Genomic DNA, 24005 nt, shown 5'->3' with positions numbered 1-24005 from the left:
GGGAACTGGGTGATACTGGGAGGTAATCACACTGCTCTGAAGGTGGCAGGTGTCCTCCAGGCCATTCATAAAGACAGTAAGGAGAATATCAGGTGGCTGTTTTATGTCTGGTACCACTTACATCATCCAAGGCCGGGGTTCAATGAATCCTGGAACATCTGTATGGGTCTCAATTGGACTGGTGACCTCCACTGAAGTGGCACTGTAGGGCACCTGCCATCACCCAAACACAATCCCTCACTGCTCCCTTGATTTCTGTGGAGCTAAAGCTCCCCATGAGCATTTTTGAATAAACCAGTTACAATAACTCAAGTAACCCTGCACGTCCACAAGTCTAATTATACACAGTGGATTTTTTTCATGCAAAAGTCGTTCCTCCTCCTCCCACCCCAACAGCAAATTTCCCAAGGCCAAGCACTCTGCTGAAACCAGCCAGACTTCCATGCTGAACGCCCAGATTGATCCTTCCCTGGGATCTGGCTGTTTAGCATTTTCAAAAATAATACAAATTACACAACAGGGACATCACATGAAACACGGCCTGCACCCTGGCAGGCAGCGCCCTACACTCTCAGTCACTGCGTCTCTGAGAGGCTCCAGCCTCTCCAAAAACTCCACTTGGAGCCAAATGATTCAGCATTACACTTTTCCACGTCTGTGGCAGATGCAGCCACAGTTTGAGTGGGGGTGGAGAGCAACGTGGTACCAGCAGATGCAGCAGAAGATCCTTGTCGTGCAGCCAGCAGGACGTGGACTGCACAAAGCAACGCTGGGGGTGGTTTCTGCCCTCTTATTTCTCTGCCCCTGACCCCTAAATATTGCATCAGTGTACAGATGCAGTGGTTTCTGAGCATGAAAAGCCATGAGATCAACAACAGAGCACATCTTTGTAGAAGCTGTGGTCACTGTCAGAACTTCACCTGCAGTCCTGATGTCCAGGGAACGATGGAGCCAAAAGCTTTTAAAGCACCATGGACTGGTGGAGTTTCTTACCTGCTTCTCAGACATGATGTAGAGGTGCTCGTGGTCCACTGAGAAGGCCATGTCCCTCAGGATGGGGCCGGTGTCCACCACCTGCACAATCTCATACTCCAGGGTGTTCTTATTGGTGCCGTCCACACGGATCTGAAAAACAAAAGCAGGGAGAGGGCATGAGCATTTTTCCTCCTTCCACTGAAAATGTACAATAATCATAGAATCACAGAACGGTTTGAGTTGGAAGGGACCTTAAAGATCATCCAATTCCAACCCCCTGCCATGGGCAGGGACACCTTCCACTAGCCCAGGTTGCTCCAAGCCCTGTCCAGTCTGGCCTTGGACACTTCCAAGGATGGGGCAGCCAAAGCTCCTCTGGGCAACCTGTGCTAGGCCTTCACCACCCTCACAGTAATATATATATTTTTATAATAATATGTACATAATAATCATTGGAGAAATGCATTGTGCTCCAGGTTTTTTGGACAACAACCCCTGTCACCACAAAGTGGACTTTTCCCTGCCTCCTCACTGAAAGGATAAAGCAGATTTAACCACCTCTGCTGGTCCCATCAGCACAAGATCACTGGAGAAGAACAATCCAGGGCCTGCTTGTTTTTATCTGGCACTGTCACTGTGCTGCTGTCGTTGCCTGGACAAATCTACCACGCTGAAAATGATGGCACAAGGGAAGGATTTGTGGTGGCGATGAGCAAAAAAGATAAAAAAACACACAAGAGCCTGAAGGACTGACTCACTCAAATGCTACTCAGATAATATTATTGCTCTTCTTGCTAATGTTCCACGAGGCAATACGTTATTGCAGAGTGTTCAGTGCAACACAGACTATTCCTCTTGCTGATTGCACATATCAGATATTGAAATCGGTCCTGCACGAATGTGGCACCTTATGATTCCAGACACATCTCATAACAGGGTGTCACTTAGGAACATCAATAACTGGGATTATGAGGAGGAACGAGACACGCAGTTCCCAGTCTATCCCTGACTGTGATCCAGTGATACAGATGAAAATGCAGAAAATAGCAGAGGTTTCTTTACCTGTCTAAAGATGATTTCGAGAGCTGGGTTCAAAAACCAACTGGAGAAGGTTTGCAATCCCTTTTAATATATAACAATTCAGGATAAACTAGCTATTCACAGGAGTCCTTCTGGATCTTGTGAGGCTCTTTACAGCAGCAAACCCCACAGCCATGCATTTCAAGATGCATCCACATTCCTTATCTCCCTCACTATGTTTTCTCTGTGTTGCCTCTCACTTTCCGAAAATCTTCTACCCTGTAGCAACACAAACATCACACTGTCCTTTTCTAGAAGAAACAAAGCTGTAGCAGATCTGCATCTTCCTCCACATCATGATGTCCACACCTTCCTGACCAAAGCTGCCCAGTCCCTGGTTTGCACTCGTGCAGTTTGGTAGCTGAGCAAAAATCACCCTTCCCATCCAAAGGGAATAACGAGCTGTTATGGAGAACTTATGGTACCAAGACCAGATCCCACTGTTCCCTGGCACAGTCCATGAGCTTGTTCCTTCTGTATCAACCTTTCAGCCAAGAAACTGAGCCTGAATCATCTTCTGTGTTAGAAAGTCAAAGTGAAAGGAAGGGAGGGAATGGCTAAAGGGTCTGAGAAAGGCTGTATGAGCAAAGGGCAGCAAGGATTTACAGGGTCTTATCTTTGTCCTTCCTCAACCTACTCACCTGCTGTGGGACAACAAAGAAATATGATTTCCCTGGGAAAGACAGGGAAAATGAAGCAGAAAGGACTTAGAGGGGCTCCCTGTGCCAGCAAAGGGTGTGGAGGGTGCTCAGGGATGCTCAGATCCTACGTTCTGTCCATGAACCTCCACAGAAGTGGGTGCACGTGCAGGCACTGGCTGTTGGGCTGGTCAAATGACACCAGAGGGTCTTGCAGGTCATTTGTCATCTTGATGGATCTGGTGATGACAGCAACACATGTCTCAGCATCCACACACAAAGAGGTCAGGGCCTGAAGCCCAACTCCGAGCATCCCTTCCTGCCTCTGGCTCTGACTGCCTGGGGGGAAAAAGGGCTCATTTCTGCGGTCCCTCATGGGTGAATTCAGCTCCTTCAAATCTTTCTTCTTGGAAGTGGACACCCGAGGTGAATCACCCACGAGGCCAAGGGCAAAGATGCCAATGGGCTCAGGATGAGTCATTCCCATTAGGACAGTCAGGACCAGGAAGGAGGGGGAAAGGGCTGCAGGTTGAGAGCACAGGAGTCTCCCTAATGGGGCTCTGCCCCGGGCAGCTCAAATACCCCCAAAGCAGGGGCCTTTCCCATTTCCCACTGAGGCTCTCCAGGTCCAAGTTCTCTCTCTCAGGGAGCAGTCAGTGAGCTTTGTGTGCTGTCTCCTCTCTGCCTCTCCCCCTGTCCCTCGTGGCTGCTCGTCTCTGTCAGAGCATCCTCACCCTCTGCTGATCCCTGTGCTAAACAAACCTCACATCTTCACTGCTTTGACCTTGATTTTCCAGCATCATCGGGGTCAGATCTGCAGGCCACCAGATATGTAAGGAGGCAATTATCACCCCAGGGCTCAGTCACTGTCCTCAGCCTCTGCCGGGCCCCATTAGAGGGGAAAGAGCTGGGAGATGGAAAAGGCAGGCTGGAGAAACAGCCTGCTGGAGTTAACAAACCATGGAGACAGGAGGCACAGCCCCCGGGGATCTCCCCCGTGCATTCGGTGCAGGTAAAAGATCGCAGAGGCTTCACACCAGGAACACAGAGCTCCTCGGAAGTGATTTAACAGCTATTGCCGGCCTAATTGCCTGAAAAGTCATTATTTTGCCGAGGGGGAGGGAGGGAGGAAGGAAGAGGGGTTCATTCCACCGTCCGTGTGCAAACACACACACGTGAGCTCATGCACACACATGTAAGTGCAGAGACCTCTCTCTCAGGTTAAAACTAGTAGCTAAAAAAAAAAGAAAATTGAGAAAAAGGCCAGAAAATCTGGCAGACATCAACCCACGCTGCACAGACTGTGCAAGCCCTGAGCCAGCAATGAGGTGATTATTGGAGACTGCAGCCAGAAGTCTGGCCTTTAACACAAGCCTTTACCTGCCTTAAACTCTGCCTTTTTTATATTGGACCCCAGGCACGGAGCCCAAAGGATCTCCAAGTTTCCTGCACATTCTTCACAGCCCTGAGCACCAGACAACACAACAACAGTTTCTCCTTAAGAGAGATTTATTCCTGGCTCCAAGGCTCCCACCAGGAGCAGGGTAGGGAAAAAAAATAACAAACAAACCAAAAAAAAAATCAAAAGAAGAACCTGTGAAGGGGAAATGAGAAGATTCCCATCAGGTGATCATCACTAAAGTCAGGAACACAGACACAATCTCTGCTTGGGAAGCTCCCCAAGTTCCCAACTGCAGGGAATTTGAAGCACACACCAGCCATTTGCTCTGTTCCTGCTCTTCTTTGCTGGCATCAGCCACAAGCCTCACATAAATAGAGTTGGACTGAAATATAGGTGTTCTTACATTCAAGATGATCTTATTAGGCTGTGGGATGAGAGCCTGACTGACAGTCCACTTGGGATTGCTCCTTGAAAGAGCCTGTGAACCACGAGCACCTCTGCAAGGCAAGAGGGAGGGGAGCAAGAAGCGATGGAGGGGCTCCAGGACCACAAACAAATCTCAAAATGCTCAGTCTACTCCAACCTCCACTGATCCACAAACACCCTCATCACCTCCACCGCAGGATCCTCCACCTGCTCCCGCTGCCTAAATGTCAGTCTTGGCTCCTTGGGCCACAAGATGCTCAGCTCAGCACCCCGAGCTGCCCTGCCCTCGTTTAACCCACCACACACGTGGGGGCTCCCGGGGCCCAGCACTAATCCTGCTTCCTGGAAGGCTCCGCTCTGCAGAGCCGGCTGCTATTAAAACATCAGCAATGATGCTTCCCGAAGGTCAGCTACCAGGGGACCCATTCTGGCAGCTGTTTGTTTGTTTGTCTGAACATTATCTGGGCCTGGGCTGTTTATTTACATCCATTGAAGTATCAGACAATAAATATCCTCTCCCAGTAGCAAACAGATGCTTGCACTCGAATGTTCTGGCCAGCGCTGACTTCAAAACGATCCCCTTAATGAGCAAACAACACTATTAATCTTTAAAGACACAGGCTCTGGCCTTCTCTGAGCTCCCACCCTGGCCATGGCTAGACCCACAGGCATCCTGGCGAGCAGCCCATGGGTCTGGGAGATGAAAGAAGGTGGAAGGTACCTTCTATCACTCGACTGGTGCTTTTCAGCGTTATCTGGGTCTCCCCAGCTGCTGAGGGATCCATGGGAGGGTGATGCTTCAGCACAGTTTCCCCATCAAGTTGGTGGCAGATGCCTCAATGGCACTTCTGAGAGGGAGATGGGGTTTGGAGGTTGGGATCATACAGTTGTTGAAGAGAGGGCACAATAACCCTCTCCAGATCATGGGGATGGACTCAAAATGGTCAGAGAAAGAGCAGTGGGGTTGGAGGACAAGGAAGGAATGCAAGAACTTAGTGCCTTTGCTGGGAGATAAACCATGATTAGGGCAGAAAGAAAATATTTTTAAGCTCCTGCCTTCCAGACTGGAACATCAGTCCTGTCCTATGGTCTGAGAGGGACATGCACCTTTGTCATCACGTTATTCCTCCCTGTAAAGGGGCACTTCCTGCTAAAATCCATTCACACCAGATGTACTTCAGGAGCTTTACTTCAGACCTGTCAAAGCCTGATCCTATTGTCTGGGTCAATGTTTGGAGCACGTTAGCACCATCCAGTTTTGGTTTAATCGAGAAAAAGGCACTGGCACAGGTTGCTCAGAGGGGTTTTATACACGCCATCCCTGGAAGTGTTCAAGGCCAGGTTGGATGGGGCTTGGAGCAGCCTGAGACAGTGGAAGGTGTCCCTTCGAAATTATCTCCAGACTCACTTCAGAAACCCACTCCTAAACCCAGACTCCTGCTGCTACCTCACTTCTATTTTATTGTCTGAGCAGCTTGGACTGCTCTCTGGCAGCAAAAAAACCTGGATCATTTCCACTGTGCCAACAGGGCTCAGCTGTTTCCTACTCCTCTAAAACCACCACCTCCTTCCCAGACCACCATTCCTGGCCCACCAGAGTCAAAACAAGACCCCCTTCAATTCATATCTCTCTATAAAGCACTTCAAAACCATGCAGGGCTGGTGAGAGCGTGGCTGGGAGCAGGACCTCGATGCCCAGCTGGGCAGGGCAGCAGGAGCAGACGCCGGGTGGATGACGGTCATTACAAATAATTAAATGACTAACTAAGCAGAAGAGGAGCTTGGTGAACCATGGCCAACCCTTCCCTCCCCACCACTCTGCTTTTGTGCAGCGTCAGCAGCCCCTGGGCTGATGAAGTTAAAAGGGAATTCATCATCTCGTGCCCCAGCGCTTCCAGCCGGTGCTCCGGCAGCTCCAGCTCAAGGCGTGCTGGTGGTTTATTTTGGCCATGAAATTGCCCCAGTTCCCAAAGGAGATGATTAAATGGCAGCCAGGAAGATTGCAAGGGTGGCTTTCCAAGGAAAAATCTTTCAGGGCACTGAATCAAGTCCTGCTTCCTCTGCCTGGGTGCAAGGGAGCAGCCACAGCTGTGGCACTGCCTTGGAGAGGAGGAAAAGCTTTGCCTTTCCCATGCCCTGAGGCATCCTTCCTTTATCATCTCTGCCTCTTCTTCCTGCAGGGCATCTCCCTGAAATCCCCATCATTATTCCTCACTAATGGATTAAGGATCTGCAAACAGCATTTCCAGGAGCTCCAAGCAGCCCTGAAGTCCAGCCCATCAATCCAGGCTGCTCTGAGCAGTGCCCAGCCCGGCCTTACGACTGCACAGGGGCTGCTAATACTTCATTGCTTTTCCAATATCAGTTCCTCTCTGGTTTATGAACTTAATGTTCCCCAGTGGACACTGGGACTGCTGGCTGCTGTTCCTGGCGTGGAGAGGGGGCAAAGACACAGCAGGCAGCGTATGATCTAATGTCAGGCTGTTATGGTGATCATCTACTCCTGCTTTCCCATTGATCTGGGGTCCATGATGTAGCTCTATTGATCAAAGACAGGGAAGGGGCCGGTGACACTCCATGTTCCTCCCATTTTCCCTCTGATTTCCAGTAAAATAATCTGTTCTAATTTGCCTAAAGCCCATTAACAGGAGATCAATTCCTAATAAAACATGGCATTTCAATAGCCCTGTCCATCTACTGATCCAAAAGGCCTTTAGAAACGCTAATTGAAACAGCAAGGGGTGAGGTGTCTTTAACTTGTGCCTAATAGTCCAAGCCAGCAGTGCTCTCTCTCTCTCTGCTCCTGGACAGGTGTTTGAAAGTGCTGCTTGCATGGACAGAGCCAGCCCATCCAAGTACAGATCTCAGAGCACCTCCAGCCATGTGGAGAGCAGGAGCCTGGAAAACCAGGTGTTCAGTGTTCTTCACACTCGTGGTTTCGGTGCTGTCCAGACCCCAGCGTGTCATGACATAGAATGGTTTGGGTTGAAAAGGAGCTTAAAGATCATCCAGTTCCACCTCCTGCCATGGGCAGGGACACCTTCCACTGTCCCAGGTTGCTCCAAACCCCAGTCCAACCTGGCCTTGGACACTTCCAGGGATCCAGGGGCAGCCAAAGCTCCTCTGGGCAACCTGTGCCAGGGCCTCACCACCATCACAGTAAAAAATTTCTTCCTAATATCTCATCTAAATCTCTCCACTTTTATATTAAAGGCCTCCTCCTTGTCCTTTTACCACCTACCCACGTAAAAGTTGCTCTCCCAACGTGTAGGTACAGTTGATCACACACATCTGCTCCACACAACTGAAGGGACAGCAAAGCAGGATGGCTTTGCAATCCCTTCAGGTTCCTGATTTATATTTCTTCTGTCCAGAGCTAAGTGATAGAATCATGGAATCATACAATCACTGAGGTTGGAAAAGACCTCCAAGATCATCCAAGTCCAATCTTTGACTGAACAGTTCTTGCTGTTGGCAAGTAAGCAAGACTTGTTTGCTACAGCGACAGCGAAGGAGGATGGTTCTACCCCCCTTTTCCACCCACAGAGTTCCCAGGGCTTTTTGTCCCAGCAGCAAACACAGGGAGTTTCAAGAAAACAGCTTTCCTAGAATAACTGCTGGCTAATCCCTGTCATCTGCAGGCACTGCACTGTAATCCTCCCCCCTCACACCCTCGGCTGGGTCCTGGCAGGGACACGAGTGGCTGCACTGGGCAGGGGCACGGGGTCTAATCCCTGCAGAGGAGTCACCCACTGACCTCATGTAATCCAGCCAGGCTGAAAAACTGGGTTAAACGGAGGTGTGCCTGACTGCTGGGGAGGAGATCACCCTTACACAGCAGAGGAGGGTTCCTCTTGCTTCAGGAGGTCCAGGAGAACCATGGGACAGGATGCTGATTGGCATCTGGTTTCTTTTTGAGGGAGATGTGGGTCACCAGGCCTTGACACGGCTACTGGATGCTCCAGTTTCGTGGTGGGTGAGTCTCACAACAGATCAAGCACACTGGGATACACTGGAATCATAGAATGACAGAAGGGTTTGGCTTGGAAGGGACCTTAAAGGCCATCTCATTCCAAACCCCCTGCCATGGACAGGGACACCTTTCACAAAACCCTACTGCTCCAAGCCCCATCCAACCTGGCCTTGAACACTTCCAGGGATCCAGGGGCAGCCAAAGCTCCTCTGGGCAACCTGTGCCAGGGCCTCACCATCATCACAGTAAAAAATTTCTTCCTAATATCTCATCTAAATCTCTCCACTTTTATATTAAAGGCCTCCTCCTTGTCCTTTTACCACCTACCCACGTAAAAGTTGCTCTCCCAACGTGTAGGTACAGTTGATCACACACATCTGCTCCACACAACTGAAGGGACAGCAAAGCAGGATGGCTTTGCAATCCCTTCAGGTTCCTGATTTATATTTCTTCTGTCCAGAGCTAAGTGATAGAATCATGGAATCATACAATCAATGAGGTTGGAAAAGACCTCCAAGATCATCCAGTCCAGTCTTTGACTGAACAGTTCTTGCTGTTGGCAAGCAAGCAAGACTTGTTTGCTACAGCAACAGCCAAGGAGGATGGTTCTACCCCCCTCTTCCACCCACAGAGTTCCCAGGGCTTTTTGTCCCAGCAGCAAACACAGGGAGTTTCAAGAAAACAGCTTTCCTAGAATAACTGCTGGCTAATCCCTGTCATCTGCAGGCACTGCACTGTAATCCTCCCCCCTCACACCCTCGGCTGGGTCCTGGCAGGGACACGAGTGGCTGCACTGGGCAGGGGCACGGGGTCTAATCCCTGCAGAGGAGTCACCCACTGACCTCATGTAATCCAGCCAGGCTGAAAAACTGGGTTAAACGGAGATGTGCCTGACTGCTGGGGAGGAGATCACCCTTACACAGCAGAGGAGGGTTCCTCTTGCTTCAGGAGGTCCAGGAGAACCATGGGACAGGATGCTGATTGGCATCTGGTTTCTTTTTGAGGGAGATGTGGGTCACCAGGCCTTGACACGGCTACTGGATGCTCCAGTTTCGTGGTGGGTGAGTCTCACAACAGATCAAGCACACTGGGATACACTGGAATCATAGAATGACAGAAGGGTTTGGCTTGGAAGGGACCTTAAAGGCCATCTCATTCCAAACCCCCTGCCATGGACAGGGGCACCTTTCACTAAAACCCTACTGCTCCAAGCCCCATCCAACCCGGCCTTGAACAATTCCAGGCATGGGGCAGCCCACAACTTCTCTGGGCAACCTGTGTCAAAGCATCACCACCCTCACAGTCAAGAATTCCTTCCTAATATCAAATCTAAATCTATTTTCTGTCGGCTGAAAGCCACTGAAACTCCTGCTTTGGGCCAGAGCATCCTTCAAGCCAGAAGACTAATTCCTAGCTGACAGAGGTCCCTTTGTTCCACTGTGCCATCCCACTGTGGTTCCCGAAATCCCCACTAACATTTACAGGAAGAGATACTCCTGGCTGCAATGGAATTACGATTTAAATTAGACAGAAACAAAAGACCGACCTTTCATTCTGGGCTTGGACATCACCTAACTCAGAGGGTTTATGACTGCTGCTCCCAGCACCATAAAAATAATAATTACAGCTTGAAGTGTGTCCAGTCAGGCTGTCCCTGAACTGCAGGGCTCATCCCAGTGAAATAGTTACAGAGATGGAAAGAGTGGGAAAGAGGAGATGACCAGGTCTTTCTTCTCCCTCACCAGGGAGAGCGTGTCAGGTATGTGCAGCTTTCACATTCATGAGCCAATTGACAGATGACATCATTTTTGAGAGCATGGTTTACACACACTCCCCTGGCGCTCCCTGATTGATAAATTAGACACTCATGAGCCATGTGCTAATCAATGCAAATCATTAGTTTGTAACAACACAAGGCAGGCTCGGCAGAGCTCATTTTTCAAGGTAATGGCCTGCCAAGAGATCAGTGTTCAGCAACCAGCCCTGCCAGGCAATCCATTAACAGGCTGCTGGCACTCACCTATGGCACAGGGATGAGGTCTTGCTGTCCACTCCCCAGAAAGGACTGGGCTGTGCTGCTCAGTGCAGCAGTCAGAGCCCTGAACCTGCAATTCCTCCTCCTTCCTCTCCACGAGGCATCCCAGCCCCTGGGTCTGCTGGCAGTGGCCACCCTAGACCAGGACACTCAAAATGTTTGTGCTCCTGTAGTCCCTGAACACTTCTTATTTGCTTATCCCAACTCTGAAATCTAAAATAAAACTCACTTGAGCCTGAAATGTTGTGCTTTGTCCTCCATCAGTGGAAAATGAGGGAGGGTACTCAAGGCATTGAGCTGCAGGTATATCCTAGGAAACTCCGTGCTGGCATCTCTAAGGGTTGATGTCATCAGGCTGTGCTTGGCCATAGGAAGAGGCCATTTGAGCACTCCAGATGCCAGATTTGCTATCCTAAATTTGGCTTCAGGTTATTACAGGAGCTGTCAGCTGAGCAGGTACTTTGGGAGAATGAAATCACATCAGGGAAAAACCTGCCCCCACTGACCATTCTGCTGGAGCAGGGGGATAACTCTGCTCCTTCCCCACAGGAGCCTGTACAGCCTCTGTGTCAGCTTCCCAAGCTCCACAGGATTTCAATCCCACAGGCAATAGAGCAGCCTCTTCATCCAGGGGTCACTTTATCAGGCACACATCCAACCACAGGTGCTCTACAGAGCAACTCCAGGTCCTTCATGGAGAATAAAGATTCTCATTTGACATTCCCAGAGGTAAAGTTCAGCTCTCACAGAGAGGATCCTGCTGCTGGATGCTCATATTTGTGATCCCTGTGGATAATCTCAAAGGTCATCCTAGTACCACTCCAGCACTTTTTTTTTTTTTCTCCTAAATGGGTGGAATTTCATTTCCACAGCCAACATTTTGGGAATTTGCTACCTTTTAAATATTTACCCTGTTACTGCCACCACTCCTGGTTCTTCATGAGCAGACAGGAAATGGATGCTTTGAGTCACAGTGACTCTGACTGAGATGGAAGGATCAACAATGAGAAAAAAAAAAAAAGGATGAAAATTATATTTTTACATACAAGAACGTGTGTGTCAGCTCGTGAGGTGCAGAACCCAACATGCTCCCCGAACTCTGGTCAGCTCTGAAGCAGGGGTCAAAATGTAGAGAAAAATAATTCAGACGAGCAGCAACACCAGAAAGACTGAGAGCCCTGCATGGTTTTGGTTCAGAAATACCCAGAAGTGCAGCGTGTGTGCGAATGGGACTGCCCAGAGACAAAGATCTCAGCGCAGTCAGCCTGGAGTGCAAATCCTTGTGTGGGACGGCTCAGAAACTGAGGCAGGGAGTAACACGGGGATGGAATGAAGACAGATGGATCCCAGCACGGGCTGGATCATGAATACAAGTCCTTTATAAGTGCCTGTTCATGAGAGAGGGACCAGATTCCTCGCAGGGATGAGCTCATCGCGCCGGGAACGCGGTGACCCCGAGGGTTGGGAGTCCTGCGGAGGGGGGAGCAGAGCAGCACCACAAAGGGCCCTTTGACTGCGGCCAGACGGGGTGAGCCTCGAGACACCCACGACAGTTTGGCGCTTGAGAGGGAGCCAGATGCCCTCTGGCAATGAAATGTGTGTGGAGACCACGCACACGGGCAGCACAGCAGCAGGAAAGGGGGTGGGAATACTCCAGCAGGAAAAACAGGGGGTGTGGAGACACCCAGCAACACTGGCACACACCTGCCTGGATTGAGGATTCACTCACCAGTGGATCATCACGACCAAGGGGTGATGTAAAGATGAGCACACGCATGCACTGACTGCGTAAAATCACAGAATCATGGAGTGTTTGGGTTGGAAGGGACCTTTAAAGGTCATTTAGTTCAACCCCCACACACAATGAGCAGGGACATTTCAACTAGATGAGGTTGCTCAGAGCCCTGTCCAACCTGAACTTGAATGTTTCCAGGGATGGGGCAGCCACCAACCTTTTGGGCAAAGTATGCCAGTGATTCACCACCCTCATTGTAAAACAATTCTTTATATCTAATCTAAATGGACCTTATTTAGTATAAAACCATCACAAAAAAATGTCCTTATATCTAATCTATATCTAATCTAAATGGAGGTCTAAACCATCACCCCTTGTCCCCTCACAACAGGCCCTGCTGAAACAGTCACACCCAGCAGAGTGTGGGGTGGGAACACGTGTGGAGAGCACAGGAATCCCTTCGAAAGGATCTGCTCCCTGTAGCAGATAACACAGGGAAAATGATCCCACCAGGGGCATTTGCACACCTCGGCTGGAGCAGTGCCCTGTGCAGCTCCAGGCATCAGCGAGGGCAACGAACTCAATCACAGCCTGTCACATCCAATCTTGGAGATAGACCAACACATTTGCAATTTCCCTTTGCAGCATAACAGAGGCAGAGCAAAGCTGCTGCTTTGCTGAGGATTTGGGCATTTTCTCCACTTTCTCTAAAAAAAAAAAGCAAATCAAAAAATCGTGTCCCAGAGATTGTATCGCTGGACAAAGTGAGATTGGCTGCTCTTGTCCTGATATTTGTGTCAGGTGATGGTGCTAAATGACTGCAGAGATGCAGAGAGAGATGGGCTGTGAGTGCACCACTGAAAAGAGAAATCTGGGACCTAGAGCTCCTTCCTCACTCCCCAGCTAAGAACTGTGGTTTTGGGTGGAGCCCTGGCTTGGCAACAATTCCTGTCAGCAAAGTGGGGACAGGTTATCTCCAAGGGGAACCTGAAAGGAAAGCTCTCCAAGGAAATCAGCCAGTCCAGGCTCTCTCCCCAATCCCTTTTGTCACTTGACATCCCTGGGGCTAAGGTTGAGACAATGAGGTCCCACATATCTCTGGGCCCCAGCCCCACTGGCAGGGCTGTGCTCAGCAAAGGTTATTGTAATGCAGTTGCTGATTCTTTCAGCTCCTGGGCTTCTCAATGCCAAGGTGACCTATTAAGAACTTAATATCAGATAAGAAACATCCCTTGAAGCTTTTTTTTTTTTAACCTTCATAATCTATGTTTATCCACAGAAAATAATAGGAGGAGAGAAAAAGGGAAAGTGAATGCTTATCTTCCAATATTGCCTCAGATAAAAGGGAAGTACCATCTGGGGACAAAACCTCACATTTGACCTTTCTCCCCTTTCATGCAAACAGCCAGAAAACTGATCCAGCGCTGAAACAGTGGATGAAGCCTCTTCCATTCACCTCCCATAGATTGCTCCTCCACTGAAAGGTGGTCCCAGCAAGTCCCACCTCTTCCATCAGCCAACTTCCATCAAGGCAAAAATCCCTCAGCAGCCCTCTCTGCTCAGCTGGCCTTTGGATTCCTCTCATTCCTCCCTTCAGTCAGTCCCTCCTTAATGACCCAAAGATGTTTCTCATTGTTTTTTTTCTTCCAAGAACACCAGACAATTTGCTGGTTCTCTCCAATACAGACCCATGGAATGGTTTGGGTTGGAAGTGACCTTAGAGATCATCTCATTCCAACCCTGCTGCCATGGGCAGGGACATCTTCCCTGGAGGGATTGCAAAGATGTGGCACTCAGGGATATGGTTCAGTGGTGGTCTTGGTAGTCCTGGACTCGATGATCTTGGAGGTCTTTTCCAACCTTAACAACTCTATTATTCTATGATTTTAATTATTGCCTCCAACAGCGTAAGAATGGCACGTATCTCCAGACCCTTAATCACAGGGGCCCCTTGTACATCAATCAGAATTATCCAAATGTGCATTCACAGCCCTTGATTGAATTATCCAAAAGTAATTCAGACGAATTTAAAAATAACAGCGTGGCAGGCACATTTTTAATGCCGGTAAATCACCAGCCAAGGCCATCAGTGTGAAGTCCCCATTCACAGAGAGACAGAAGGTGGGAATGCAGAGGGTGAGGACGGCAGGGAGTGATCTCCTCACAGCCAAGCACAACCCCAGCATCTGCAGATCATCAGCCCAGGCCTGTAGGAGAGAAGCTGATCACCCCATGGAGGAAACAGAGCCCTCCATGTACACTCAAAAGGATTAGGAGGCCTGCTGGGAATGCCCTAAGGAGCTGAATGGCACAGAGGGCAAGGCACAAGGCATGTTCAAGGGAGAATTAAGAGAGCCAGAGGGATTTAGGAGGTGAACACTGACATATTATTCCACTTAGGCAGAGGTAGGGGACTCCTGGGAGAGGAGAAAGGCTGCCTGAGCCATGTAGTTTGGCTGCCAAGCTGGGAATCACATCCTGGATCAAGCTGTTGGGGAGTTTAAGTTACCTCATCAAAGGGGTTAGAATGGGGTTCATGAGCTTAACACAACCATACAGCACTGATCCAGCCCAAAACCTCTTGTCCATAGGAACTGCAGGTGAAATAGGGAAAATCAGAAGGTAGAGAGTCTGGAAAAGCTGAGCACAAAAGGGATGGACCCTGAGAGACCATGTCTAGGGATGCTTTAGCTGGACCAAATGATGGACAAGGACCACAGCCCAGCAGCAGAGTCAGAGCAGAGCTGAGGGTCACTGTCCTTCCAACAGGACCAGCTTTCAGGTCTGCAGCTCCCTTTGGGCCTCATATCTTCCCCAAACACTTTATTTACATCTGTAAGGACCAGAGCAATGTCCTGCCTGAGACAAGGCATCTGTTACTTTTCTAATTAAAGAGATTGAGATGTCTGAGCTGTAAAAGTGGCATCCCATGAGTTGCAGGTCTCCTCCATCCTCTAAAGGTCTGTGGTTTGCTATTTACCAACGCAGCTCATTATCTTTGTGTAAGTCATTTATATCCAGCCAAGTATCAGTGGAGACCAATGAAAAGGTCCTGCCTGAAAACTTCTGGGGACAAAGTGCAAGTGGTTCCTACCAGAGCAGACACCATGCCCCAGGCACTGCTGCTGACCTGTGTGTTTGGATGGCAGAATTTGGGAAAAAGGTCAGGACTACTTCCCTAAGATGCTCATGGCACTGCTCTGTTTGAGGTCCCTGGGGTGCCCAAAAAGGATCTTTTCCCGTTATCCCAAACATGTCAGTCAAGGCAGAGAGCCTGCAGCAAGCTCAGCTTGCACCTTTGGGGATGGAAAGGTGATGGAAGAACTGGCTGGGCATGATGTCCTGTCTCCATAGCCATCACCTGCTCCCCGTGGGTCAGGGAGGGACAGCAAGAGCGTGTTGCTCACAGGAGCAGAGGGATCACTTTCCTCTGGGACCTGGGGGTAACCCAGGCGATGAAACCCTACCCAAAGCCGTTCTGACATCAGGTCGTGGCTCGAGACAAAGCAAGGTCAGGAGTTCAGCATCAATACAGCAAGTGCCAGTCAGGACACAAAAGCCCAGGGATCAGATGTACCTGCCAAGGGCTGCTTGGGAGGGAGGGCATTGAGACGCGTAATTACCGCTCCTTTCATCTGTGCTGCCCTTCCCCTCGGTTCACACGGGCTCTCCCCGGCTTTGTCCTTGCACAGGGTGCCTCTGAGCAGCGTCCCAGCCAACTGACCCCCTCCTCAGCCACACCAAAAAGGGGGTGGCACAGGAGCTGAATGGTGAGGGTGTCAAAGCTTAACCCCCCCTCCCTGTTCACTGAAGGCTTCGGTAGAACCAGCCCTAAGAACAACCAGCAGTTTGTGTGATCTGCTCCAGCTTTGTGCTGGAGGAAATCACAGACTCACAGAGTGGTTTGGGTTGGCAGGGTCTTAAAGATCATCCAGTTCCAATCCCTCTGCCATGGGCAGGGACACCTTCCATTATCCCAGGTTGCTCCAGCCTGGCCTTGGACACTTCCAGGGATCCAGGGGCAGCCAAAGCTTTTCTGGGTAACCTGTGCCAGGGCCTCCCCACCCTCACAGTAAAGAATTTCTTCTTAACACCTAATTTAAATCCACCCTCCTTCAGCTTAAAGCCATTCCCCTTTGTCCTGTCCTTCCAGGCCCTTGTCCCAAGTCCCTCTCCAGCTTTCTTGGAGCCTCTTTAGGGAATGGAAGGGGCTCTAAGTGTCCCTGGAGACTTCACTCCTCCAGGCTGGGCCCAGCCTGTCAACAAGGTTATCTCACAGATTTACACACCAGTAGCAGCAGGGACTCCAGAGGAACTAACATGGACTGGTGACCACAGCTAAAAGAGAAGAGGACCTCAAACCTCCAAAGTAGGAGTCACTCCTTTTTCTTGAAGTCCTGACAGATTGAGTTAGTGCTGATCTTTCATATTCCCAAGATTTGGGGTACTATTAAGTCAAATCCCAAGTCAAGGACCCCTAATGTGCAAAACCCCATGTATTTTGAGGTACACAATGATCTTCACCCAAACAACAGATCTTCACCCTCCCTCGAGGATGCTGCACAGAGCCCTCGGGAAAACACACTGACAAGTGCCTGGAGCTGCCTTGTTTTATTCCCTCTCTCCAGATCTGCCTCAGAGGATAGAAAGGGAGGGGGGAAAAAAGGGCTTTTTAATAGTTATTTAACCAACCCATAACAGGTTGCATCAAAGATTTGCTTGGTCCACGGGAGATGGAGAAAAAAAAGTGGAGGAGGTGAGGGGCTCTGCCTGACCATCCAGCACAAAAGGAGGGGGAAGGAGGAGGGGTTGGGGATGGGCTGTGAATTGTTTTCGGTAACTCCTAACCCAAAATGCTCCTTTTTTGGCAGAAGCTTCTCCACGTGTGCAGCAGATGGCGCAGCTGCAGTGGCTGTCCCGCTGCCACCCACTGTCCCCACTGTCCCCATGCCAGCCCCGGGACCGTCCCAAAGCACATCCCTCTCTATCTGGGGGTCTAATCCCACCCTTTTTTGGCTGAGCCTCGCACTGGGCAGCTCCCAGCGCTGGGTTTTAGCACTCTCTGAACAGTTTACAGGGATGAAAGAGGGTCACCAGCTGTCCCAAAGATGGGGGGGGACAGTCCACAAGGGATGCAGGAGGCACAACTCCATCATACGGAGATGGATGTGCCATAAAACCCCATAAAATCGGCGCCCCCTGGGACACTGGCATCATTCACAGCCCTGAGCTCAGCCTGAGCCCTCCAGCCCTCCCTGGGATGTTTAAAACAGGGTGAGACAAAGGACAAGCTACAAAACGGGCCGTGGGGAGCAATCCTGCGGTGGCTCAGGTGCTTCATTTCCATACCAGGAGGGAAGAGCCACGTCCAGAGTGCAGGGTGATGCCAGTCTGGGGGATGGAGCCCAGACCAGCTGCCCCAGGAGCCAGCAGCCAACCCCCTCCCACTGCCTGCACCCTTCTGCATTCATGGGAGAAGACTGGAGCTTCTCATCCTGCAATGGTTCCCACTGGACTCCTATTTCTGTCCGGGAGTGACAGAGGAAGGCAGTGTGAAGCCTTTATTTTTGGGACTCCGGGCTATCTTTGCAGGCTTTGTTGTTTGAAGGGATGTGCCCGCTCCCTTCATGACAATCAGCTGCTTCTTCTCTCATCTTCAAAGGCTGAAGCTAGATCTCATCACGCTGCCAATTTTATCCCAGGTCATCAACTCAGCCCAGCCCTTTGGTGTTGAGGGGGAGGGCCTCATCCTGATTTTTTTCCCCTTTCTCTCCTCTCTCTTGGAGGAGGCCTAGATGGTCACTTCTGAAAGGGAGAAATCTCTGTCTGTACACAGATCTTTTGGCAGTAGGGAAAGAAAACACCGAGGAGAAAATATCACTGTGTGTGGAAACATCTTGGCTGTTGTTGGCAAACTACAAGAGGAGAGACAAGGGGCAGGAAGGAGAAAGAGTTAAAGAAGTTATTTTGGTGAGGAAGTGGCCGTGTGCTTTATCTCCATCGACAGTTGCCTTTTTCCACTCATCCCTCAAACTGGGAGCTCCTCAAAGCTTCCTGCCCTTGGCCCATGGCCTTGGGAGCAGAGTGGAGACAGCCACGAGCAGGCTGCCAGCCAGCCAGCTGCCACTTTTGTCCCTGTGGCAGCACTAAAAGCACAGCTGGGAAACGTCTGGGAGGGGGTTGTTCCCCTTTTTTTTTTATTATTTTTTTCTTTTTTATTCCTAGAACAGTCACTTTTTTCTTTTTCCTGGAAGCACATTTTTCAAATCTAAGTTTGCCCAACCCTCCTGTGAAAGTCGCTGCATTTCTTCCCGACAGCCACAGGGTGTCAGCAGCTCTATGGAGTGGGTTCCTATAGGAATCCCAATTCCCTGAGATGTCCCAGAGCTGGAGCAATGCTTTGGGAAGGGTCTCATCCTGCCCTACTCTCCCATCAGAGATTCCAGTGGGCAAAGAAGAGCCTTGTCCCACAGGGTGTTTCCCAGGATTTGCTCCAAGCCCCCAGCACAGAGGATTTGGGGGATTTTAGGGCAAGAGATGTCAGTTCTCCACCAATGGATAAATGATTCTGAATAATCCAAAATGACTCATGAGTTGGTAACATGTCCTGGACTAGGAGGGCTTTGAGGGGCAACTGGAGTTTTGGAAAAAAATCCAGAGGTGACAGGGGTGAATAAAGATGGGCTAAATTCCCAAATTCCCGTGTTTCTGAACATCTGAAGCCAACTCCTGGGAAATCTCATCCAGGGGACTTCAGTGGGATTGGGGACAGCCAAGTCAGACCCCAAACATCACCCTGATGGCCTCATTAGGGCACGGTTGGGTGTTCCTAACCAGCAGCAAGGAGTTCTGCCATGTCCCACCTGGGAGTTAAAAGATACCCTTTGCCTTTCCAGCTTCACTCGGGAAGGGAAGCAGAGGGAAAAGCCCCAAGTCCACAGGTAGAGCCAGTGTTGTGGTTTAGCCATAAATCCCTGGTGTCTGAGGAGCACAGGGGTTCTAGTCCTGTGCCAGTCCCACAGTGCCCTTTCCTGTCACTCATCCCAGTTTGTGCCCCGAGCGTCCCGTCTGTGAAACGGGAACAGCGAAATCTCAGAATCACAGGATCAACCAGGTTGGAAAAGACCCCTGAGATCATCGAGCCCAACCATTGACCCAACACCACCCTGGCACCCAGAGCATGGCATTCATGCCAAATCCATCTCCTCTTAAACACCTCCAGGGGCGGTGACTCCACCACCTCCCTGGGTAACCCATCCCTCCCTTTCAAAGCCTGAGCAGCATAGGGAAGAAATTGCTTTGAGGATGGAGAAACATGGCAGAAACCCTTCAAATTCCATGTTTCCCACAACAATGTTCCACCCACTCCCCAGAGCACCACAAAACGAGGTGCCACCTGCAGTAACCCAGCTCAGAGCGGGATATTTTGGATGCAAAGTGGGGCAAACAAACAACCTAAAAGGAATGGATGAGGAATGAGCAGCCCGGCCCTGTCTGGCTCCAGAGACATCTCGCTGTCACCAGTCACCTGTGTGCCCTCCAGGCATCCAATAAACGTGGGATTCATCTTGTTTAACATGGTCTTCCTGAAAATTAGACATCTCTCCTAATGAGTCAGGCAGGTTTCCCCCTGGAGTCAATGGGAAGAGACAGGTTTCACCATGGGGCGATTTGTGCCATCCTAAATAGGTGTCACAGGCAGATGGAGTGAATTGCTTTCTGGAGGTGCCAGTCTCTCTCCATTATCTATAAAAGGCAGCTCATTTCGATGCAGTGCTGATGACCAGCATTAGGGGAGACCAATTTCAGCCTGAGTGACTGTCTGGCATCTCTCACAGATGGGCCATCCACCCTTTCCTTGCTGCCCGTGTGGGAAAACGGGTGGGGATGGTTTATCAGAGAAAATAGCAATTTTGAGGGCAGTGTTTGCTTGTTTAACATGTCATATTGCAAGAGGAGGAGCAGAGGACTGTACTTTGTCTTTCTTGGGATGCTGTTATACACAAGGGGCACATGGTGGGATTCTTGGGGTATCCTGTGCAGAACTAGGAGCTGGACTCAATCCTTGTGGGTCTCTTCCAGCTCAGGACATTCTATGACTCTAAAAAGAGGCCATTAATCAATTGGGAGCGTTCACAGTCTGTTCAAACAAACCTGCAAACCAGACAAGTTGTGTCCTACACTCTGTACTTTTTAAAATCACCTCCACCTTGTTTGCATTCAGTTTCCACCATGAAAGGCTTGTGGTCAGTACTGAGGCACGTTATTAATGTCTGATGGTGGATGTAACCAGTTCCATAGGGCTGGAATTTGGTCTGTGAAACCACACAAGCTCATCTGTAGCTCACAGGGCTTTGAATCACCATAAGGTCAGTTTTAACACACTTCAACTCATTTTCAGCCCCCCCTCATCCCGGGTTCCTGAATTTTATGGTTGGAAATAAGAGGCCACAGACAACCACAAGCATAGATTTGGGTGCAAAAGCACATCAAGCTGTGAAGGAATCTGGCAGAATCTGATATCACAGAAACATTAAAGTTGGAAAAGACCACCAAGATCAAGTCCAACCTTCAACCAAATACCACCATGCCCACTAATGATATTTTCTCACCTTCAGCACGTACTCAGTAACAGTTTGGATCCCCAATGGAACACTGAGCAAAGGGCCAGGGGCACCTTGCTGGACACCTGTCCAGCACTGGGCTCCTGTGTTTTTCTGCAACAGCCCAAAAAATCCCACCAAAGCATCCAGGTTCCTCCTGGTGGGGCCCATTTCCAGCAGCCCTGGCACAGCCACACGTACCAGGCAGCGGGTCGGCTCCCAACATCTGCCATCCACATTTCCCATCCCCTGCGAGGGGCTTTCAGAGCAACCCTCAGCTGGGATGTTTGTACAAACATGTGTATTTACTGTGTCAACACACATTAGAGAGCAAACACATTAAAAGGAAAAGGAAACAGACGACGGAGACGAGGCCGCTCCAAACCTCGCTCCGCAAAAGCTCTTCCCGGGGAACTCAGGTGGGTGGTGAAAGCTCTCAGTCCCAAAATCTCACCCCTCCTCTGCCCAGCTTGTGCCTGCCCAGACAGCCACAGGGATCAAGTCTCTCTGACCAGCAGACAACCTCAAGGCCCCTTGGCTATTTCTGGTTCAAAATCAGGAAATACAGCCGGAATGGAGCAGGGAGTGCAAGGGATTGCAGTGGTGTAAGGGACAGTGGGAAGCAGGGTTTGCTGCACAAACACATTCCTGGTTCAATCCCGATTCCCAGCCACCTCCAGTGCTGTTCTGCCTTGCCTGCCATGATGTTTAACCTGAAGGCATCCTCCTTATGGGAGTCCCATGAGCCCAGTCCCTGGGGAACTCTGCCTTGATACACAATCCCCAGGCAGAAGGCAAGTTCACACAGGGAGAACCAATATTTAGCAAACCTCCCTTTTCCCCAAATAGGCCGAGGATTTCCAGCGTTACTCATTCCTGTGATGCTTGCAGGAGGGAAGAGCGGCACTGAGACGCAGATAAAAAGATGTTTAAAAGAAAAACAATTCCTCCTGACGTGTCACATACTGGATCCAGCTGTTCCTTGAATATTTCTGCTTCCTCTTCAGCTTGGCACACAACTGCACGTGTGTGTGTGCGTGAACGCACAGGCAAGACAGACAGAGGTAATTATAAAGCTGAAGCCACCTAGCACTTCCCAGCTGTCAGTCCCAGGGAAAAGAACATCATGATTTAAATGCAGAGACATCCAGCACTTCAAGTAAAAGTAGAATCCCTGCTACAAGATGTGAAAAGCAATTTAAATATGTCTCGGAGAGGACGGCGATCCGGGCGCTGGCTGGGAAGTCCAGCAAAGGCTTGGACATAAAAAGGAAAAAAATATTGAAACTAAAATCATGGAGTCATAGAATAGTTTGGGTTGGAAGGGAACCTGAGGGTTATTTAGTTCTAACCCTCTGCCATGGGCAAGGACACCTTCCAGTATCCCAGGTTGCTCCAAGCCCCATCCACCCTGGCCTTGGACACTTTCAGGGATGGGGCAGCCACAGCTTCTCTGGACAACCTGTGCCAGGGCCTCACCACCCTCACAGGTTTCTTCCTAATTTCTTCCTAATCTCTAATCTAAACCAATTTTCTGTCAGTTTAATATCATCCAAGAGGAAAATCCCCCTGTTGCACCATGTGAAAACTTTGCTCGGCCTATCCCACAGCACCCACGGCAAAATCATCTCCTAAATTTCATTCCCTGCCAAGAAAAGCCCCAGGAACATGCACACAAGGCTGGGCTGGTACAATTCCCAAGTCCCAGCCAGTGTAGAAGCAGCATATGGGATATCACATGTATATGGGGAGGAGGGATCACCCCATTTGCAGGAACCCAAATCCGAGGCTGGTCCTTGAAGTTTTGCAATTGCACGGACTCAAAATTCCCACACAAGCCTGCCTGTCAGAGGAAAGCCTGGCTCTTGGGAGAGGAGCAACAGGGAGCTCTTTAAAGAAAAATCAATGCCAAATGATGTGATTGACACTTCAAAGGGTGTTTGGCACCTTGCTGGGGAAAACTCTCCATTGTTTCCAGGATCAAGTGCAGAGGAGGATTCCCTGACCCAGATTCACTTGCCTGCCTCCAAGTCATCCTTTCCAGTGCTTGTCCACTGCCTTGCAGAGCCTGGATGTGGAGATACAGAGTCCTGGATGTCACAGGATGCTGGTGGTGAGAGGAGGAAGGATGCAGGAGAAAGCATATGTAGGTGAGCAATCTCCAAGAGATATCACCCATTTGCTGCCTCTGGGAATTCAATCCCTAATTTTCACAGCACCAGGCCTGGAGTTACTCCAGAGGAACTTAAGGCAGCCTGAGCTTTTGTAGGGAGCTGGGGGAACACACGTGCAAGCCCTTTGGCTGGCTGATATCTCCCTGAATTACAGGCATAAGGGAAGGAGGCTGTTAAATCAGGAAAGGCTGTGAGCAGGCTGGAGAGCCTGGAACACACAAACGAGCTGGATGAACTGAAGAAAAACAGGATTGAACTCAGGGAAGGCAAATACTCTCAGGCAACAACAACTGAGTGCACAGAGTCAGAGCAGGGGAGCAGGGACTCTGTGTCACTCTGGGGTCACATACCCCCTGTGCTTAAATCAACAGTACTGGGCTGCTGCAGGACACACAGACCCCCCTTTACCAGGGACAATGGGCCCTGGGCTCAGGAGCACGTGGCACAGCCCAGCTGCCCTGGTGGTGCTGCTGAGGCCACGGGTGGGGCACTCCAGGACACCAGGAGAACCTGGGAGAACTTCCATGGCAACGCAGGAGGAACTGGGGGCTGTTTGGAGGAGATGGAGTGGAGGGGAGAGAATAATCAGCTTCAAATGTGGAGGAGAAAAGTGAAGAAAATAAATCTTTCTCCCTGGCTGGTGTGGGAGGTCTGTGGATAACAGTGGGGAGGCTGGCTTTGGACACTGGAGAAACTTTCTGGTCACGAGGAGCCACGGAGCAGGTTTGGGGAGCCTGGAAGTTCAGTGAACAGGCTGAAGAAGCTCCTGTCAGGTGGGATACACATCCTGCCTTCAGTGGGGTGAGCTAGACAAGCTCTCAGGTTTCTCCCAACCCTATTATCCACTGTTTATAACGAGCACCCCCATGCACAGGGGAGGTTCTGGCTGGGACTGACTCCGCAGCTGCTGCTTTGGATGAGAGGAGCTTCCCGATCCCGCTGAGCTGGCAGGGACCCAAAGCCA

At 50.1% G+C, this 24005-nt stretch overlaps 1 protein-coding gene across 2 annotated transcripts in view; it reads right to left on the bottom strand.

The window, feature by feature from the left end:
* Positions 1-24005, bottom strand: part of PLXNA4 (plexin A4) — a 437461-nt gene that overhangs the window by 215699 nt on the left and 197757 nt on the right. For both annotated transcript variants that reach the window (XM_050323730.1, XM_050323731.1), the window contains exon 4: positions 994-1125. In XM_050323730.1, the coding sequence (XP_050179687.1) occupies positions 994-1125 (132 nt within the window). The remainder of the gene's footprint in view (positions 1-993; positions 1126-24005) is intronic.

The sequence above is a fragment of the Myiozetetes cayanensis genome, unplaced genomic scaffold (assembly GCF_022539395.1).
Source record: "Myiozetetes cayanensis isolate MyiCay16 unplaced genomic scaffold, myiCay2020 scf3, whole genome shotgun sequence".
Taxonomy (NCBI): Eukaryota; Metazoa; Chordata; class Aves; order Passeriformes; family Tyrannidae; genus Myiozetetes; species Myiozetetes cayanensis.
This window is presented reverse-complemented; position numbering and strand designations above follow the sequence as displayed.